At 31.5% G+C, this 20237-nt stretch overlaps 2 protein-coding genes across 2 annotated transcripts in view; one reads left to right on the top strand and one right to left on the bottom strand.

Moving 5' to 3' along the window:
- LOC132721038 (protocadherin Fat 1-like) overlaps nucleotides 1-8075 on the top strand; it is a 147096-nt gene extending 139021 nt beyond the window's left edge. Inside the window, 2 exon segments of the mRNA XM_060705285.1 lie at nucleotides 645-668; nucleotides 3544-8075. Of these exon segments, the coding sequence (XP_060561268.1) occupies nucleotides 645-668; nucleotides 3544-4301 (782 nt within the window). The 3' untranslated portion in view covers nucleotides 4302-8075.
- A 1777-nt stretch (nucleotides 8076-9852) lies between these two features.
- LOC132721040 (uncharacterized) lies at nucleotides 9853-16356 on the bottom strand. The gene is made up of 5 exons (XM_060705286.1): nucleotides 16181-16356; nucleotides 15500-15667; nucleotides 12757-12914; nucleotides 12407-12502; nucleotides 9853-11309 (listed from the first exon to the last, which is right to left on the bottom strand). Exons 2-5 carry the CDS (start codon nucleotides 15615-15617, stop codon nucleotides 10902-10904), a joined length of 780 nt encoding a protein of 259 aa, XP_060561269.1. The 5' UTR covers nucleotides 15618-15667; nucleotides 16181-16356; the 3' UTR covers nucleotides 9853-10901.
- Nucleotides 16357-20237: the final 3881 nt, after the last annotated feature.

The following is a 20237-nucleotide window of genomic DNA, read 5'->3' on the forward strand; positions in this document are numbered from 1 at the left end:
CCATCATTCATAAAATATCATCAATACCTAGGGATAACTAGGAGTAGGACAGTAACTTTTGGCCCAACAGAAATTATAGATTCCGAAACAGTTTCGTAGGCCACCTGGTGAGTGCACTGTATGACCTTGTTTCCATGGCAATTTGGTGAGTGCACTGAGTGAACCTGTTTCCATGGCAACAAGCAGCATGACCAAATCCAGTTGTATCAATGAATTTGATTGGCTCTAAATATTAATAGTCCTCTGCTTTATAATTCTCGCTCAATGTGAAGAAAAGTGAGATTGCCTAACTTAGTATGTGCATGAATAAAATGAGGTTTTTTGAATCTTAACATCAGTAATATATAGAGTAGCATAAATAATCTAAAAAAAACTCATCATATTTTTATAAAATGTATTTTTATTCATGTACAAAATAAACACATTCATGTTAATGATATCGGAAATTTTGATTTTCAATTTTTGGTACGTCTTGGAACTGTCCAAAAAGATAACGCTTTGGGTAAAGATAAAAAGCATGATATCAAGTTACTTTTTTTCTTTAAAACATTATTTATAAAAGAAATGAAAAGAAAATTTATAAAAGAAATGAAAAGAAAAGAAAAATGAAATGAAAAGAATATTTGTTTTCTTATTAAATTCAGCCAATAGGAAGAAAGGAAAGAAAGGTGAAAATCTTGAAGCAGCATGAAGCTACTATCATGATAAAATATTCCAACTATTGTATACAGTAACATTGTATTATAAGTTAGTCCCCTCGAGCATAGCAAGTAAACTTCATGTTAAATGAAAAAGATTTTTATATAAAAAGATGGAAGAAAAGAAAAAAAAGTTTTTTAAGCATTAGAATAAACGTTTTTGTTAAAAAAAATCAAAGAAAATATTTAAGAAAAAAAAAACTTTTTGGAAACAGACTATATTTTTCAAAAATCAAAAATATATAGTCTATTTCAATTGCTGTGCTCATTAATTTAGCTATATTATATAAACAATAACACAGCATGCACCTTCTGTATATGGATCTATTATCATTTCAGCATTTTGTGTTGCAGCGAAAAAAATATTCTTATTTCAATATTAAAGCAAGTTTTTTGTTGCTTACAATGAGTTATTTCTGGGCAAATTTCACAGCTTATGTGATTATATTTATATGAAAATAATCACCGTCACTTTGTCGATGTATTTTGCTGAGGCAGCAAGAATTATTTTATTTTTAATGCTATGATTTACTTTCTTAGAAAATTTTTCCATTTTGTTAATTGAAATTTTTCAGACTGTTAATCTTATTTTCACCCCACGTTCAAGTGGGCAAAGCTTTAAATGTTGTTTGCAAATTTTTTTATTGCATATTATTTGTTGAATATTTCAATTTTATTAGATTTAATAGACAATTTTTATTTTCAGTTAAAAATTTTGATTTTCAACTTAATTAAATATTTACAATACATACAAGTAGCTTGTCCTTGATTTTTAAGTATTATAATTACTGGTCCCTGTTTAGATAATAACTGCTCCCTGTTAAGAAGGGATCTGTGTATGTTTCCGTATATGAGATGGAAACTGTGTCGCATTTATTATGTGATTTTATCATTAATTCAACCAAAGAAAGGGAAAAAAAAGAAAAAACATACATGTACCATATTTGTTTATTATGCTAGTAATCAATGTTTTGGTGTTGGTATAAAAAGCTTATCCTGTCAGTTCTTTTATTATGCTTATACTTGTTTCATTGCTGAATTAATTCTCTTGATTTCTTTATTCTTCATCAAGTGGCCGAGAAGAATGGTAGGGATAAGTTATTAATTTTTTAATTTCTTTTTCCTATACCTGTTTGGTAATAATGTATTGTGGGTCTGAAATTTATGTGGTAGTTTCCTGATTTCTTGGTTCCCAAACTGTAGTTTATGGGAGAAGTCATTATTATTATTATTATTTCATTTCATTTATTTGGTTGAGATGTCGGCAGTTTTAAATGTGCTTTTATTTGGTCAGTTTTTGCATGAATGGATATTGTAAGATTAAAAGTTTCTAGAAGATTTGCTTTAATGTGATTCTAATTTTAGTTTTGATTTTGAATAGTTTTTTATTTATTTTTGAGTTGGCATTTTGAAAGTGGCTGAGGATTGCATGACTACGGAGATTACATGTTCTATTTCTACGAGTGTTTCTTCTTAAACTTTGGTAAAATGGTTAGAATCTTATTTTGGGACAATCTTTTCTCTTTTTCATTCCGTTGGTGTGTCTGGGCTGATGGATTAACAACAGAGGCATTTGTGTAATATTTTGATTAAATTAAATAAGTTTTTCTTAATTAACATTTTAAATGTGACAGATTTGTCAAATTATCAACAGCAACAACAAAACTGCCAAACCATAAATTCCTCTGTTTTGTAGTCCATCAAAGATATATTCATGTATAGGTAGTTCTTAGGAACACAGTGACTCCTATGTATAAAGTTTGTCTCTTCTTTGCCACTTTACCTATTTTCTGATCTTCACTTTTTGTTTTGTTGAGCTTCCTTTCTTGTCATCTCTCTTTTGCCACACTTAAATCTTGTTCTTTACTTTATTGACCACTTCCTATTGTTCATTGTTCCCTCTTTGACTGTTACAATTATCTTTTCAATCTTTTGATCTTCTGTACTGTGTTCTGACATTCCATAATGTTTTCTGACATTTCTTTCTGGCTTCTGACATTCCATACTGTCTTCTGGCGTTCTATGCTGTTTTTTTGACATTACATACTGTCTTCTGTCATTCCATTCTGTCTTCTGTCATTCCATTCGGTCTTCTGTCATTCCATACTGTCTTCTAGCTTCCATACTGTCCTCTTTCTGACATTCCATACTGTCCTCTTTCTGACATTCCATACTGTCCTCTTTCTGACATTCAAACTTTCTTCTTTTTGACATTCCATACTGTCTTCTGACATTTCATTCTGTCTTCTGAAAATTACTATTTCTGTAATTTACAGACTTTTGAATTACTATTACAATTTTTATTTTGAAAGTCTCCAATAATTATTACTAAAAGCATCATGCTTATTGTGAATTGCTTTATCTATTTCATTAACACCGAATATCATAATATGGTACATACACCATTATATCAACATGTAAATCTGATACAAAAAAAAATATTTACTTGTGTATCTTCATACCTGGAAAATTCCATTAACAATGTAAATGTAATTTGATGTGTAACTTAAATACAAATTGAAAAAAATTTAATCATATCCAATCCCTTTGTTTTTTAAGTTTTAAAACATGTGAAATGTTTGTTAAGATATGTGAGCTAAGGGTTCTTTGATAAAATGTAATAAAGACATGCGTTGTGGAGAATGTAACTTTGTATTTGCACATAGAGTACTGTATAACATTGTTACCTTTAGTTTTGAGTGAAACAAATCCTGATCTAATTTCTGCAGGTCTTCTAACTTGTCTTTTTGCAATTTTAAAAGAGCTTCATAGAAAATTGCTAGATTATTTTTTCTGTATACAGTATTGGAAGAAGATAATAAGTTTTTCTCTCGCTATTTTCCAGGTTATCATTGGGACACATCAGATTGGGCACCAGAGAGGTCATTACCAAATATAAGTGAGGTACCAGCTGGGGAATGTCCGGATTCACCGGGTTCCGAGAGTCCACATAGTAATGAATCTAATACACATATCGACAACTTAGGACAAGGGCGTTACATGACAGACGGAGAATACATTGACTCTGAATATGTTGGCGATTCGGAATATGCCGAACATGATATGGAGGAACCACCTGATCTACCGAATTACGAGGAACTCCTTGCGGAACAAAGTAGACTTCTTGATGATTATGAAATGCCAAATAGAAACATGCATGTTCATCCAGACTATTATCTCCCCTTAAATTCGAGCTTTACAAGTGCTGATGGGCCAAATGAAGAAAATTGGCCAGCGCCCCCGCCTTGTGTTGTTAACGGAGCGGAAGTAAATATCAGTGATTCGAGCCACACAACAACAAGTTCCGATGATGATAATGACTCAGTGTTGCATTATGGGTTCCCACCGTCACATTTTAACAATATAAATAGGTTGTCAATGGTAACGACAGACAGTGATTTGAATGTAGACAGTAATAGGTTATCAGCCGCGTATACAACGGACAGTGAAGCTAATGATGGTGATTTTAGTCGCGGGTCTGTCATTGATGATATGTCCGACATATCGGGTCTTTGTGAAATCGAGGACAGTGAGGTCAATAATAGCGACAGCGAGGATGAAAACACGCCGTTAAATACACAACGAATACACACGGAGGTGTAAACTTGTTTGAACATATTCACAGCTGGGCTATGTAATAGTTTAAGATAAAGATTTTCGTGCAAGATTTAAATCTATGACCATTGTTAAGGGAACATTATACATTTTTCAAGTGTGGATTTTTACCTACCAATAAGTTAGTTGCTAGATGAAGGTATTTTAAAGGTTTTTTTCGATGTTTTCCTTGCTTTATGTGACATAAAATACAAAAAAGGTTGTGATTTGTTTTTTCGTCAATTTCATTGCTATTTATGATTTTTATAATGTGCTTATATACTGTTAAAACTAGAAATGTGAAAATTGTACACTGGATTAAAGAAGTGCTTAATGTTAGCCATTGCTGTGTATTTCAACTTCATATAGTCAAGTAGCCTTTGTCTAAGTCAGAAAAAAACACATGTACACTGTCATAATGTGTGCATGAAATATGTATACATGTATGTTCTCTGTCATTTAGAACTGTCTCACATAGAGAAATATGTTTTGGGTTGTTTTTTTGTTTTTTTTAAGAAAAATGAAAATATTTTTTTTTTATTGAGCGACATAAGAAATACTGGTACTATTTTTGCAAAGAAAAAGTCATAATTATCAAAATATCATGCAGATTTATTTTTATTTTTTTTTTTAATTACTGGCATGAAACCTCTATCAAGGTAATTCAGTACCATAAGTGTCAGGACAAATTTTTCAAACACGAACAACAATTTTTGTGAAAAAAATGTTATTTTTTTTATGAAAAATGTACTTTTTGTGTTTTTAAGTATAAAGTACTGTTCAATTTTCTGCACTTGTTAGGTTTATTTCCATTTTTGTATGATAGTGTTTCAGTAAATTTTATAGGTGCTATTTAAATTGTTCATGGTTAATATGTGATAAAAATTTGCTTCTGGCATATGACTTACCCCACCCACCTACTGCTCCTCACCTCCCACATGCAAATTTTTTTTTATTGAAAAGCGCTTCCTTGTGTTTGTTTTTTCATTATTTTTTTTCAAACTTTTTCATTGTTTTTTTGGAAAATTTGCAACAATTTGTTTCTGACATGAAGTTTTCAGACTTAAACGTCATGTTAAAATCTAGATTCTTCCATTTTAAATTCTTTTTCTTCGTGAACCTTCTTTTTTCGCTTTTGACAAAAAGAACACTTCAGACATTACAATATTAGTTTATTTTTCCGTTACATGTTTCATTTCTAATCGATTTTGAATAAATTTTTTGTTTCCATAACACTAATATTAAGTTTCAAAAAGCTAGTTTCTGTAATTCTGTAAAATCATTGAATGTTACAGTGTTACAGAAATTTAAATGATAAGGGGAGAGTTTAATGTTATTTATTTGTTTATAAAATCAGTATTCAATGTTTAAATTTTGAAGTTTTATTGATTTTCCGAATCAGAAATTAAGTTTTAATCCTAGCAGCCAAAATGAAATGAACCTGTTAAGTTTTCACTGTTATTTGAATGACATTTTTTGACATGATGTTTAAATATTAAAAAAATCTGTTAAGATCTCTTTTATAACCGTCTTGACCTCAGACACCTAAGTGTCTTAACATGTAAAATAAAGTGCTTCCTGAAAGATAGTGGGAAACCCCACATCTGACTATTCTACGGGGACCGCAATTGATTGACAGAACCTGAAAAGTGCTTCTTGACCAAATACTTTGAGACTGCAATCAATTCTTGACAAATTTCATTTGAAACAAACTCCTTTTTTGATAACACGATTTCAATTTTTTTTAAAGTCAATAATATGAAATTTGGGTTTTACTTACCTGAACAAAGCTATAGTCATAGCTTCAAACAAGAATCACTTAAGTGCTGTACAATTATAGATAGTGTATTTATTACCAATATACATAATGTACTAGGATGCTAATTTTACGATTTATACTTCATGTAATTTCAAGATTCAATTTACAAGTAAAGGTTGTGATATACTATGTTTCTACTTAGAAAATCAAAAGTTTTTCAACTATATAGTTTTGCAGTAATTTATACTGCAAAACATTCTTTATATACCATTTTTCCCCCAATAAAGATACCTGCATTTTATTGTGGTTTTTTGTAGGAAAGGCTGGATCCACATATACTAGGAAAGGCTGGATCAAAAGTTCAGTTTTGTTCAATTTTGTGATATATAAAGTTAGATTAAACTTATTTTTCATCAATGTCGTACTGTTGTTTTCAAGTTGCCATGTTTTTATGTTAATCTTTTTTGATGTATTAATAATATCAATGTTTGTTTCTCGAGTAAAGGCTAAACCAAATAGAAAATTGGTTTCTCAAGCTTAGAATATGTGTGTGTATTCTATGCTTAACAGACTCCCGGGCTTAGAACTTAATTCTATTTCTTGTTATAGAAAGACTGTATTTCATGAGAAACCAATAATAAATTTAGTATGGCCTTAAAAAGTATAACTTTTTGTTCTTGTTGAAAATTAACTAAGGCAAGGTTGTGCCATTTGTGTTGTGATCTAGACTGAAAGCAAAAATTTGTCACCTCAGTGCAGTAACGGGTTAAGTCCTTCTAAATTTAATAGGAGTTAACTATATATTGCACTAAAGTGATAAAAATATTGTGCTTTCAATAATGAAATCAAATAAGTTGTGTTTTTTGTGCTCACATGTATTTTCTTTGTTGTGATATTTTTTGTTTGTTTTTTTATCGAGGTCACATGACCTATTTTAATTCAGAGTTTGAACTGTGATCTAAGAAATTGGGTCAGTATATATTTTACCAAAAAAAATAAATGTAGTAAAAAATGGTAATCAAATTATTTTCAGATTTTTAAGTATTAACAAATTTTTAAGTTCTGATTTTAGAAAAAAATTGTAAAAAATACTTTATAAATAAGGATTATTTTGTTGTTCCTAAGAAAGTTGTATTTCTAAAAAAGCTTATGTTCCATTTTCACTGCTTTTAAATACATAACATGATAGGGCTTTTTTATCAGTGCATGAATTAAACAGCTAAGTTTGTCATATTTATAAAATATGCTGCTGTTTAAAGTTGTCCAACATGGTGTGTGAAGTGATGTGCAAGAATTTCATAAATGACATAAATATTGCCATTTTTTTAACACTTATCTGAGTTGAAATAGTATAGATCAGTCCTAATACAAGGGATTTTGATATTATATATATATTTAAATTGAAAACTAATAGTCTATTAGAGCCTAGATTAGGGTTTATAGATGTGGCGACTGACATAGCTGGATACTGGTCGCAGAAGTTGGTTACTTTTAATGATACACTTGAACTGTTTTATATTTTCTCTGGTTGTTCAATGTATAATTGAAAACAAGAACAAAGTTATCAGCTTTCATTGGTCGATTTTTTGAGCACAGTCTTGTTATTGGCCAATGAAAAGATTCAATTGTATGCCAACATGCAAACATTTTTTTCTTTTTGAACTTGATTAATTCATCCGAAGAATTTTGAAATTGATTATAAAGTTTTTTTGAATTTGTTTTTTTCTTGGTCACTTCACATACCTTGTTGTGACATATGCTTTAATTTTTTAAAATGCATACATACTTTGTAATGATTATTTTTGTATGAATAAATCTTGTGTTCAGCTGCATTTTTACCATTATTGTAATATAATCATCATTATCAGATACCATTGTTCTATATATAGAGAGATCTGATGTCTAAGATTTGATTCTAACTAATATAAATATTCTTGTGTCACATTGTTTTGCATCAAATGTTGTTTAGTTAAATTGATGATAAAATATTGAGAATTTTGTAAATTAAAAAACATAAATTATGACTTATTTTGTTTGTTATTTGATATTATTATGAGAATAATAACAAAATGATTGGAGATGTTGTCACAAGGTCAAGTTTTTAATCACATAACACCAATTGTATGCCCTTAAGGGTTTCAATAGGAGTCTGTCTGTGAGGGTTTAATTAAAACCCTTGGAGAAATACAGGAGAAGTTGCTAACATTAGAGTATTTCTCTTAAAGGAGCTCCACTGAGGTCAGAAAGCCTATAAGTATAAAAATGTAAATTCAATATAAGCTCTGTAGCATTGCTACGCTTTTCATTTTATGGTCAATTTAGACAATTGGAATAATCATTCTGAGAAAATCGAGTAAGGAAAAAATTTTGCTCCCAAGTTGCTTATCCAGACCTACATTTAGTGACTCCAGTCCAATTATGTTTAAAAAAAATCAGTAGAGTCCCTTTTATATGTACATATTACATGGTATGTAAGTAAACACCAAAGGGCCTTAACTCTAACAAGAGCTGTCGGTAGGACAGCAACGCTCGTCTATTCTAAGTGCTTGATAGTAAAAAAAAGTGCTTGATACAGTTACCTCCTCCTGTTTACAGGTTGGGGTAATGATGGTGAACAAGTGTGCAAAGTTTCAAAGCCATATGTCAATGAACTTTGAAAATATTTGAGGTATTACAAAAACTTTAACATAAATTCTAAGTCGAAAAAGGGGCATAATTCTGTCAAAATGCTTGATAGAGTTACCTCCTCCTGTCTACAAGTTGGGGTCATGATGGTGAACAAGTGTGCAAAGTTTCAAAGCCATATGTCAATGGACTTGGAAAATATTTTAGGTATTACAAAAACTTTAACATAAATTCTAAGTGGAAAAAGGGGCATAATTCTGTCAAAATGCTTGATAGAGTTACCTCCTCCTGTCTACAAGTTGGGGTCATGATGGTGAACAAGTGTGCAAAGTTTCAAAGCCATATGTCATTGGACTTGGAAAATATTTAAGGTATTACAAAAACTTTAACACAAGTGGTTATGCCGACACCGACGCAGACGCTCGTGTGACTGCAATAGCTCTACTTATTCTTATCGAATAGTCGAGCTAAAAATTACCCTGAATCTGATAATATTAGCCAGTGCACTTAATGACAAGTTCTGTGAAATTGAAATCTCTTGGTTGGAGTAATTACACATAGAAGAATGTAAACTATATGTATGAAATATTAGATACATGTATGTGGTAAAAAGGGGCATAATTCTGAAATGAGCCCAAGAATATGACCAAGGGCACTTAGTGAAATAGTTGTGTGAAGGCATAGTTCAAAACATTAGAGAAATGCAGGATACATCACAGAATTATATTTAGCATAATTCAACAAAAAATGATAGAACCACAAAATCCTGAAAACTATGATCTTGAGGAGAAGTTGCACATGGAAGAGTAGACTTGTATGACTATAATTCATGTTGGAAATAATAAAGGGACATTGCTACAAGTTCATACATTGTTGTGATCTGTCTGTGTTGTACACGAGAAGTAGTTTCACTTTGACCAAGAGTCATTAAGAGGAACAAGAATCATACAGATACAGTATAGACCATGTTGACCATGTTTAAAGAGTAAATCTTATCATCTGCTTCAGAATTGATCAAAAATAGGTTCCATATATTGGACAATAGAGCATTCACCCTATCTCACAAAATATAACAGATTTACTTTTAAAATGATAAAAGAACAAATTACAATTTTATCATTTTATTATATTTAAATACAAAAAAAAAAACATATATCGGAAAATTAACTTTCATATTGCAAAATACATGTATTCTAAACATATGTTATCATACTTTTTTGGAGAGCATATAAATTTTATCTTGCTCATAATTTTACAGTCATTGTTCATGTAACTAACAAACTGAAATCATGCATTATATCATAGTAATAGAATCAAGTATCCTCAAAGTTGACAATGTTTAAATCACTTGAACAGTAATAACGTAGGAAAGCCAGACATTAAATATACTGTTTATTTTTATGCTTCTTTTGATTCAACAGTTAAAAGAAATTCTACATTATAATAAAGCAAGCAAACATTTTCTCTTTACACTACTGGAACCATTGGTCTGTTGGCTGAAGTGTTTCATGGATTTGAGACATTTTCTGATCACAACCAGGTTTTCTCATATGGCTTCTACATGTCTTAATTCCAGGAAGCGGACTCAAAAAGTGGATAATATTAGTTGCAAGGACTTCAGTATTCAGACTTCAAGATTCAGAATGGGCGTTTGGCAAACTTTTCAGTAAATTAATGATGATTATATACAGACAACTGGGCCTTTATAAGTCAGATGGAATGAAATGGTTTCCCGATTGAAGGGTTAAATTATGTGGAAAATGTTTCATGACGATCAGTCAATTGTACCGATCTGTATTAGACAGGGACCAGTCTAGGTCATTTACCTACTGAATTTATGTAATGGATTTGCTGAGATTATGGAATGTCTTCCATTCAAAGTTTAAGGATTTCAACAAGACAAAAAACTAGAATATTCTACAAACAAAACAAACAAAACCTTCTCTGTTAAAATTGGTAAAATCGACTTCTACAGTGTTTGCTTTTTTACCCTTTGAATGATAATCAATAAAATGTCAGTCATCAATATAAGACTATTATGATAATTCAGGTAAAGGTATAATCTACAATGTTTGCTTTTTTCACTTTGAATGATGAAATGTCAGTCATCAATATAAGACTATATGATAGTTTAGATAAAGGTATAAGTTAAATTTCTTTAATTTATATACAGCATAATTCCAGAGAAATTTATCTCTGAATCTCATAAATCAGCACCAGTCTTGCTATGTGACATCATCAGGGCGTTCATGTCGAGCGTGATCAGTGGCAACACTATCAGAAGTTTCACTGTTATATCTATAAATAACTTTACGTCCTCCTTCGTCTCTTTCCATCACAACAACTTTTCCCGCCTCATTGTTTCCGCCTAATCTCAACGAAAATTTACGTGCCACAGAAAAATAAAAACACAACAGCACCACTGATATTATTCCGATAGCTGCCAATAATGTCACTGTCAGTAAAGCTAAGAAGTATCTCGTGCCCATTTCATCCAAGCAATTGTTTATTTCAAGATTTCCAATTTCATTTGTTGCCTCGTAACATTCATCTAGTTCTCCATGACTGAGTATGTACATTGCGACACCAGCTACAATCAGTATAATCACAGTAAAACTAACTGTTGCTAGGAACTGCAATGAAACAAGAAAAGTATTAATCTCAGCTTGCAACATCTTCAATATTAGGCAAACCAAACTGCACAAAAAACACATTTTTAACTAATTTTAAAAATATAAACAAACCATTATATTGAGCTTTAGGGAATTCATTAAGTGAAAGTCATTTGGCTCTGAAATTTGGCTAACCTCGGGTGTGACTAACTTTAAGCAACACTAGGGATCAAACCACCTTACCTGCTAGAGTTAAACAGATGCATATACTTCATTAATTCCAACACATTTAGTTGCCCCTAAAGATCATGCAGGGTTAAACGGTGGCTGAAATTCTGATGCCTCAACCCATAAAGGCAACCTCTTAGCCACAATGGGATTGGTTTAATTCGCTGAGTTTTAAATCTTATATCACAGAACACTGATTAGGTCATAGGGCAGCTTCCATCCAGTTCTGTGTAAAACCAGTTCCATGTAGACCTAGTTCAATGTAAAACCAGTTCTGTGTAGAACCAGTTCCATGTAGACCTAGTTCTATGTAAAACCAGTTCTGTGTAGAACCAGTTCTATGTAAAACCAGTTCTGTGTAGAACCAGTTCCATGTAGAACCAGTTCTATGTAAAACCAGTTCTGTGTAGAACCAGTTCCATGTAGAACCAGTTCTATGTAAAACCAGTTCTGTGTAGAACCAGTTCCATGTAGACCTAGTTCCATGTAAAACCAGTTCTGTGTAAAACCAATTCCATGTTACAGTTATATTGATTGATTGATATATCGGAGTTACTACTTCAAGTTAACTAATAGTACAAGTACCCATACATATTCTCTCATGGTATTGAAATCTTCACTTATTAGGGGACATAGTGTGTAAGTGACCAAATAGCTCAGTTGATGGAGTCCCAGTACAGTATATTTTGAGGGTATTATGTTCATTTTTCACACCCTGTACATTCCATATATTCCTTATGGTAACCATTAAAAAATAGACTTTCCATATTTTATAACTATGATTCTCAAATGATAACCTGGTACATTTAATACAATATGTAGGATCATAGAGCTATTGTCTCTCTATATTGTATATAAATATAATTATGTATATAAAGGAATCTACTCACACAATATAAAAATATTTTTGAAACTCCCTCACTTTGAATTGACGTTTTCTTGCCTTCAAATCTTAAATACCAAATGAGACAGGTAACAAATATAACCTAAAATAATGAAAGTAATATTGATTAAATATTTACTGGTATGTCTTCATAAAAATTCAGGTTATATTTTAATCAGCTAAATACATAGATCTCTAGGCGTGTCTTGTTTAACTGAACAATAATTTATAAATTCAGAATAGTAAGTGCTTTACTAGGATATAAGCAGGAGTAATTAAGAGCTCCTCAACCTAAGTAACAAACCGAAAATGACGAAGTTGATGGTCTTTAAAAACAACATTTTTCCATTCACTTACCATGACACAAACAACTAGAGAAGGTTCGTAGTTCGAGGCAGTCATGTTGATGGCCACTGATGACGTAATTATACAAATCAATGCCACAATAATGTTGCTGATACTGATTAATGATATGTAACGTAAAACACGCTCACGTGCCCTCCGTGGTCGCTGATCTGAAATGTATGAATTTTCAATAAATTTGTAATATACAGTAAAATCTCTGCAGAGAAACATCCCTTGATCGACAAAAATTTTGATTGTTGCCATAGTGCTGCTTTAATAGAGTTAAATTTATTGTGAAGTTTTACTTTGGAAAGATATGAAACAATTGTTGTAAAGAAGTTGTTGCTCCAAAGAGGGGTGTTCTGCAGAAGTTGTACTATAATTTATGTAAGAATTTATATTCAACTGAAAATTTATAGATCAGTTTTCCAGTTCAATAATTGGTAATTAGCTGATTTTAAACATTTAATACAATAGAATAGATCCTGATTTTCAATAAAAATTTCTGCAAAACAAATTCATTTAATGATATATTTTAAAAGGATTAATCAAACACAGAGAAGATAATTTGTTATGAAATTACCAATGTCAATTGTATACTGATAGAAATTCATTAATCAGGTTTTGAAGTAAATTTTTTTCATTGTATAAGGAAACTAGTACTGTAGTTGTATAAGGAAACTAGTACTGTAGTTGTATAAGGAAACTAGTACTGTAGTTGTATAAGGAAACTAGTACTGTAGTTGTATAAGGAAACTAGTACTGTAGTTGTATAAGGAAACTAGTACTGTAGTTGTATAAGGAAACTAGTACTGTAGTTGTATAAGGAAACTAGCACTGTAGTTGTATAAGGAAACTAGTACTGTCGTTGTATAAGGAAACTAGTACTGTAGTTGTATAAGGAAACTAGTACTGTAGTTGTATAAGAAACTAGTACTTTAGTTGTATAAGAATACTAGCACTGTAGTTGTATAAGGAAACTAGTACTTTAGTTGTATAAGGAAACTAGTACTTTAGTTGTATAAGGAAACTAGTACTGTAGTTGTATAAGGAAACTAGTACTGTAGTTGTATAAGGAAACTAGTACTGTAGTTGTATAAGGAAACTAGTACTGTAGTTGTATAAGGAAACTAGTACTGTAGTTGTATAAGGAAACTAGTACTGTAGTTGTATAAGGAAACTAGTACTGTAGTTGTATAAGAAAACTAGTACTGTAGTTGTATAAGGAAACTAGTACTGTAGTTGTATAAGGAAACTAGTACTGTAGTTGTATAAGGAAACTAGTACTGTAGTTGTATAAGGAAACAAGTACTGTAGTCATACAAGGAAATAAGTACTGTAGCCATACAAGGAAACAAGTACTGTAGTCATACAAGGAAATAAGTACTGTAGTTGTATAAGGAAACTAGTACTGTAGTTGTATAAGGAAACTAGTACTGTAGTTGTATAAGGAAACTAGTACTTTAGTTGTATAAGGAAACTAGTACTGTAGTTGTATAAGGAAACTAGTACTGTAGTTGTATAAGGAAACTAGTACTGTAGTCATACAAGGAAACTAGTACTGTAGTTGTATAAGAAACTAGTACTTTAGTTGTATAAGGAAACTAGTACTGTAGTTGTATAAGGAAACTAGTACTTTAGTTGTATAAGGAAACTAGTACTGTAGTTGTATAAGGAAACTAGTACTGTAGTTGTATAAGGAAACTAGTACTGTAGTTGTATAAGGAAACTAGTACTGTAGTTGTATAAGGAAACTAGTACTGTAGTTGTATAAGGAAACTAGTACTGTAGTTGTATAAGAAAACTAGTACTGTAGTTGTATAAGGAAACTAGTACTGTAGTTGTATAAGGAAACTAGTACTGTAGTTGTACAAGGAAACTAGTACTGTAGTTGTATAAGGAAACTAGTACTTTAGTTGTATAAGGAAACTAGTACTGTAGTTGTATAAGGAAACTAGTACTGTAGTTGTATAAGGAAACTAGTACTGTAGTTGTATAAGGAAACTAGTACTGTAGTTGTATAAGGAAACTAGTACTGTAGTTGTATAAGAAAACTAGTACTGTAGTTGTATAAGGAAACTAGTACTGTAGTTGTATAAGGAAACTAGTACTGTAGTTGTACAAGGAAACTAGTACTGTAGTTGTATAAGGAAACTAGTACTTTAGTTGTATAAGGAAACTAGTACTGTAGTTGTATAAGGAAACTAGTACTGTAGTTGTATAAGGAAACTAGTACTGTAGTCATACAAGGAAACTAGTACTGTAGTTGTATCAGGAAACTAGTACTGTAGTTGTATAAGGAAACTAGTACTGTAGTTGTATAAGGAAACTAGTACTGTAGTTGTATAAGGAAACTAGTACTGTAGTTGTACAAGGAAACCAGTACTGTAGTCATACAAGAATGAGTACTGTAGTCATACAAGGAAACATGAACTGTAGTCATACAAGAAACATGTTCTGTAGTCATACAAGGAAACAAATACTGTAGTCGTACAAGGAAACAAGTACTGTTGTCACACAAGGAACCCAGTACTGTTGTCATAAATGGAAACCAGTACTAGCTGTAGTTATTATTTACAAGGAAAAAATACTCTAGTCAGACAAAGAAAACAGTACTATAGTCAAACATGGGAAACAGTATTCTAGTCATACAAGGAAGTCAGCACTGTAGTCATACAAGGAAAACAGTATTCTTGTCAAACATTGAAAACAGTACACTGTAGTCATACAAGGCAACATGGTTATTTAAACATACCTTTTAGTTCTGGGTGCAGCTCTACAGTTTCTGGGTTGTATGTTACCATGGGATACATCACAACATCTGACTCATCAATGCCCACTGGCTCTTCTTGCATTTTCATATACTGATCCATGATGTAGGCCAACTATTTCACTCTTGAAATGTGAACTGTACAGTATAGGACTATAGGAAATACAAACATGTATATATATATAGACAGGTGATAATTTTTCCAGGATGAACAGCTTTTTTTCACAGCAAGTTAAGGATTGTTTTTGAAATGAACATTGACGATTTATTTTAGCATAATTATATAGAATGTAAATATGTTGTGTTGAAATGTTGTTTCAATACAATTGGCCTGGTTAAATATTCCAGCATATCTGCCTATCAATGCTTTAAATAAATTAAAACGTAACATACAATAGAAATTGGTTTCCTGCAATATAGGTTCTATGCTATATATAGAGTAACGTTAACTATATATATATGTCATGTGAATAAAATAAATAATCCCTGACATGTTAGTGTTATTTGATTATATACACATCATTTACAACGGAAATTAAAATTGCTATATAAACATCAGAATAAACGATAGAGATTATAAAAAATATTGCATTTTAATATCAAATATCTTAAATTAAATATCTATTATTTTGCGTCAATAGATTATTCAATGTCATAACCACTTACCTTGATCAAACCATGTTCAAACCATTCTACACTGAATTTGATCATCTTATACATGTATCTATATTTAGAGCCAGTACATGCCAGATTAAACCTTCTATAAAAACTACACTTCAGCAAAAAAAAAACACAGATATCGAAACTTCGTAAAATCTCAAATGTTAAATTTACATACATGTAAATTATATTAAGTACACACATTAATTGGAGAGGTGTGTGCGAGTGTATAAAGGAAAATATTATTTACAAACAGCTAGGTCAAGGTTTTTCACAGTCAGTAAACTCTATATAAACACAAGCAATGTACACTGTCGTATTCTGTTAAAAGCAACCCTGCATACACTGTCTATTTTTCCTGTGGAAACAGTATTATTATTACTGTCATTCATTTACTTTCATGAAGTACATCTGTCATTTCCCCTCCAAATTTTAAACTCTTCGATTTGCAAAATGGTGATAAAGGAAATGTAAGATTTAATATTATAGTAAAAAAATCGTGCCTAACCTTAATTATGCAACAAGGATTCTGCAGTAATCCAATAATTCCTTGTGAGGGGAAAATGACAAAATATATTAAATGTGTATTTAAAATCAAACTGCCGAAGAAGGTTACATGAAAGCTGTTAAATAAAGAAACACATCATGACCTTTTAAAGTTGTATCCGTTCCTTTTCTAAACAGATTCCAAGTTCAATGCAACTTGTTTAGAAGACAAGATTATAATATGACAGTAAAGATCAACAAGTAAAAGACATATCCAAGAAATGCCTTCCCAACACTTTGGTTTAGGTTGGGACGTACTAGTGATTACAGACACATTAATCAAGTAGACAAAGACAATTCCCAGTAATTATTGAAATAATTACACTGTATGAATAATGTCCATTTTTTTCTTTTCTAAGCTACCGCATTCTCACCAGGGATATGAAAACTATGAAATTATAGGTTCAAGGAAACTGGTAAACTTGTTAACAATTAAAATAATCAAATCACACCTTTCACCCAAAAAGAAATTTTCTACAAAGGACTTTATTAAAATGTTACGCAAGATCCAATGTTATAAAGAAATGCTCTAAGCTCAAACCCAGATCTTAGGTATTTGATTTGTCAGAAACTGTCACAGAATAAACACTGACCAATGAAAATCCTGAGATTTGAGACGGTACTCAGAAAAAGTTTTATAACCATGAGGCCTGTCCTCAAGTTCAAACATAGCAAACTAATGAAAAACCAGTTTAATGCCGAAAACCTTAGCCTTAGACAGCAAAACACAGTACAACAGCAATTCTTCCTCACCTTCCGAATATTTGTAATTCTATATCTTTACAGACCTCTTTAGTAGCTAAAGATATAATTGTTTGTTGGGTTCAAGTCAATGTTAATGTGACGGCTGTCTGTCTTAACTTGTGGGGAAGCTTTGTTGACAAAAGTACGATTTTCAATTTTTTTGAGTAGTATATATATTTTATAATAATTTTCTTTCAGTTTAAGTGCCACAACTGATCCCTGTAATAAATTAATATTTTATGTTTTAGGCCATTCTCAATGGAGTTTCACTTATTGAAAATTATATCAACTGCATTTGAGCCGCGTCCCGACAAAACCAACATAGTGCGTTTGCGACCAGCATGGGTCCAGACCAGCCTGCGCATCCGCGCAGTCTGATCAGGATCCATGTTGTTCGCTGTCAGTTTCTCCACTTGTAATAGAGTTGGTAAGCGAACAGCATGGATCCTGATCAGACTGTGCGGATTCGCAGGCTGGTCTGGATCCATGATGGCCGCAAACCCACTATGTTGGTTTTGTCGTGACGCGGCTCATTTATTTTCAATGGGATGACTTATCAGGCCAATCAGTAAAACGAATTCAAATTCAGTAATTTCAAGGTATGTTGCATTTACTTTTACATTCTGTCAACATGGCTTTCCATTTGTTTTTCTTTATTATATAACCTTAAAGAAAGATAACTTCAAGATAATACATAGGTCAGTTTATAGTAGATTGTCTCCCTTATAACATCAGAGAAGTTGACGAAATCATAAGTAGTGTTACACATAATAAATGAATGGTTGAATTTCTGTCTATAAAGTCTGGACCGTGGAATGTTTGTAAAATGATTACATCAGATAAAGTTTCAAGAAAGTTTATTACCTGATTATTATAGATCACAAAAAAATGTGAAACAAGTATTTAGAAAACCGGTGGAACATATGAGATATGAGATTTAACATATGTATGTGAAGCACAAGCGTAACATATTAAACGGCGATCTTTACTACTCCGAATTATTTACTTAATATCAATTAGTTTTGAAAAAATAGAGTGAACACTTCTACTTGTCCTCGGAAGTTTCTCATTTGACCTGCAAGAAAAATGTTTCAAAAAAGGACCAACACACAAAACAACAACAATAATAATGAAAACAAAACAACAAAAAAGGACCAACACACAAAACAACAACAATAATAATAAAAAAACAACATTTGAAGTTGGGGATTCACGCGAATAACCAACTGAAACCCTGGTCGTTTTATGGTAAAGAGGATGTTACCATGTTGTAGAAACATCTTGTTATATATCCGTAACATTTTTTTCAAGAATAATTACTTAATATTTTTAGAGGAATATATATGCAGACAGAGGGGAACAGGGCGTTGCGATGTTGAAGATCTTGCTTTATTATCTGTTACCTTATTCCGGAAAAATTATTTCTGTTTTGAGAGGAATACATGCAAAGTACGAATACCAACTACCTTTTGGTTGGTAGTTCGGTATTTTGCGCGAATAACCACCTGACTCCCCTGGTCTATGTAGGGAGATGGGGTGATACCATTTGGTAGGATTAATCTATCATGCCATATATCTGATACTTTTATTCTTGAAAATTACTTTGTGTTTTGAAAGGAAAACATGTCATGTTCGATTAAATATATACCGTCTGGTTGGAAGTTGGGGATTGCGTAAATAACCTACTAGGTCTCCTCCTTTATTCTATGTTTATGTGTGATGTGTTCGAACATTTCATGCTTGCGATAGTGGATTGAATTACCAGCTACCAGCTGTTAAACAGTTGGGAATTACGAATAACCAACCAGCTAGTATGTAGTTGGTTATTCGAATATCCAACTACCAAAATGACGCTCATCTTTTATACTGTTAGAACCGAAATGAACCGAAATGAATGTAGATACTTGTTAGACTCATCCGTTCTTATGGCTTGCTAACTTTTGAAATTTCTATCTTATTAAGTTAACATTCCCAGACAGTTTTAAAAAATGGAAGCTTTAGAAATGCATTTAACAAATTCAGCAGGTTAAGATTGTCTTATCAGTGTCAGAATTGTCGGCTCCTCAAATGTTTTTTTTTTCTTGCAGCACATAACCCTTTCTATCATTACAAGTAACGTTAGAATAAGTCGAATATGGAAATTTAAAGCGTTCTTTTGCAAAAGTGCCCCCAGGTAAATATTTGCAAACAAAGTGTGAAAATATATCTTCCGTATTTAATGCATATAAAACGTTTTTGAAACGTTCATGTCTGGCAAAAATGAAATAATTCTATGATATACAGAGAATGAAAAGTAGAAAACAACTGTAAACTTAAAATTTTCCTAGAAATTAAATATGATCTTTTTAAAATTTCATTGCAAACTTAAAAGGACGACAACTGATACCTCGCTTGGTTTGCATTACTATTGTTGTATATATACCAATTCAAAACATATCTATGAAAAATAGCCTACTTATTTATAACAATAAGGAAAAGGCAAATTTTTTAGTCTGCCCTTTAATAAAAGGGCGGACAGCACTTTGTCCCTTTCTCGTATGAGAAGGGGAATCCTGTGATGCGTGTATGTGGTCGCACGGTCACTTTCCTTAAGTCATGTCCTCGATGCATGTATGTGGTCGCATGGTCGAAAATGTCTATTACTTTCCAACTCCTGCTAATATTTCTATTTTTCTATCTTTTTTGCTTTTTTTTTTATCTTTTAAAACTCCTAATTTAGAGAAACAAGGTCCTGCTTTTATTTCTTTTTTTTCTTTCAAAATTCCTAATTTAG

Source organism: Ruditapes philippinarum, unplaced genomic scaffold (assembly GCF_026571515.1).
Source record: "Ruditapes philippinarum isolate M1 unplaced genomic scaffold, ASM2657151v2 ctg2492_1_1_1_1, whole genome shotgun sequence".
Classification (NCBI taxonomy): Eukaryota; Metazoa; Mollusca; class Bivalvia; order Venerida; family Veneridae; genus Ruditapes; species Ruditapes philippinarum.

Coding starts and splice junctions, on each gene's coding strand:
- LOC132721040 (XM_060705286.1), bottom strand. CDS start 15,617: ATGGATCAGTATATGAAAATGCAAGAAGAGCCAGTGGGCATTGATGAG. Junction 12,915..15,499: donor GCTGCACCCAGAACTAAAAG/GTATGTTTAAAT, acceptor CATACATTTCAG/ATCAGCGACCACGGAGGGCA. Junction 11,310..12,406: donor CAAAAATATTTTTATATTGT/GTGAGTAGATTC, acceptor GTTTCATTGCAG/TTCCTAGCAACAGTTAGTTT.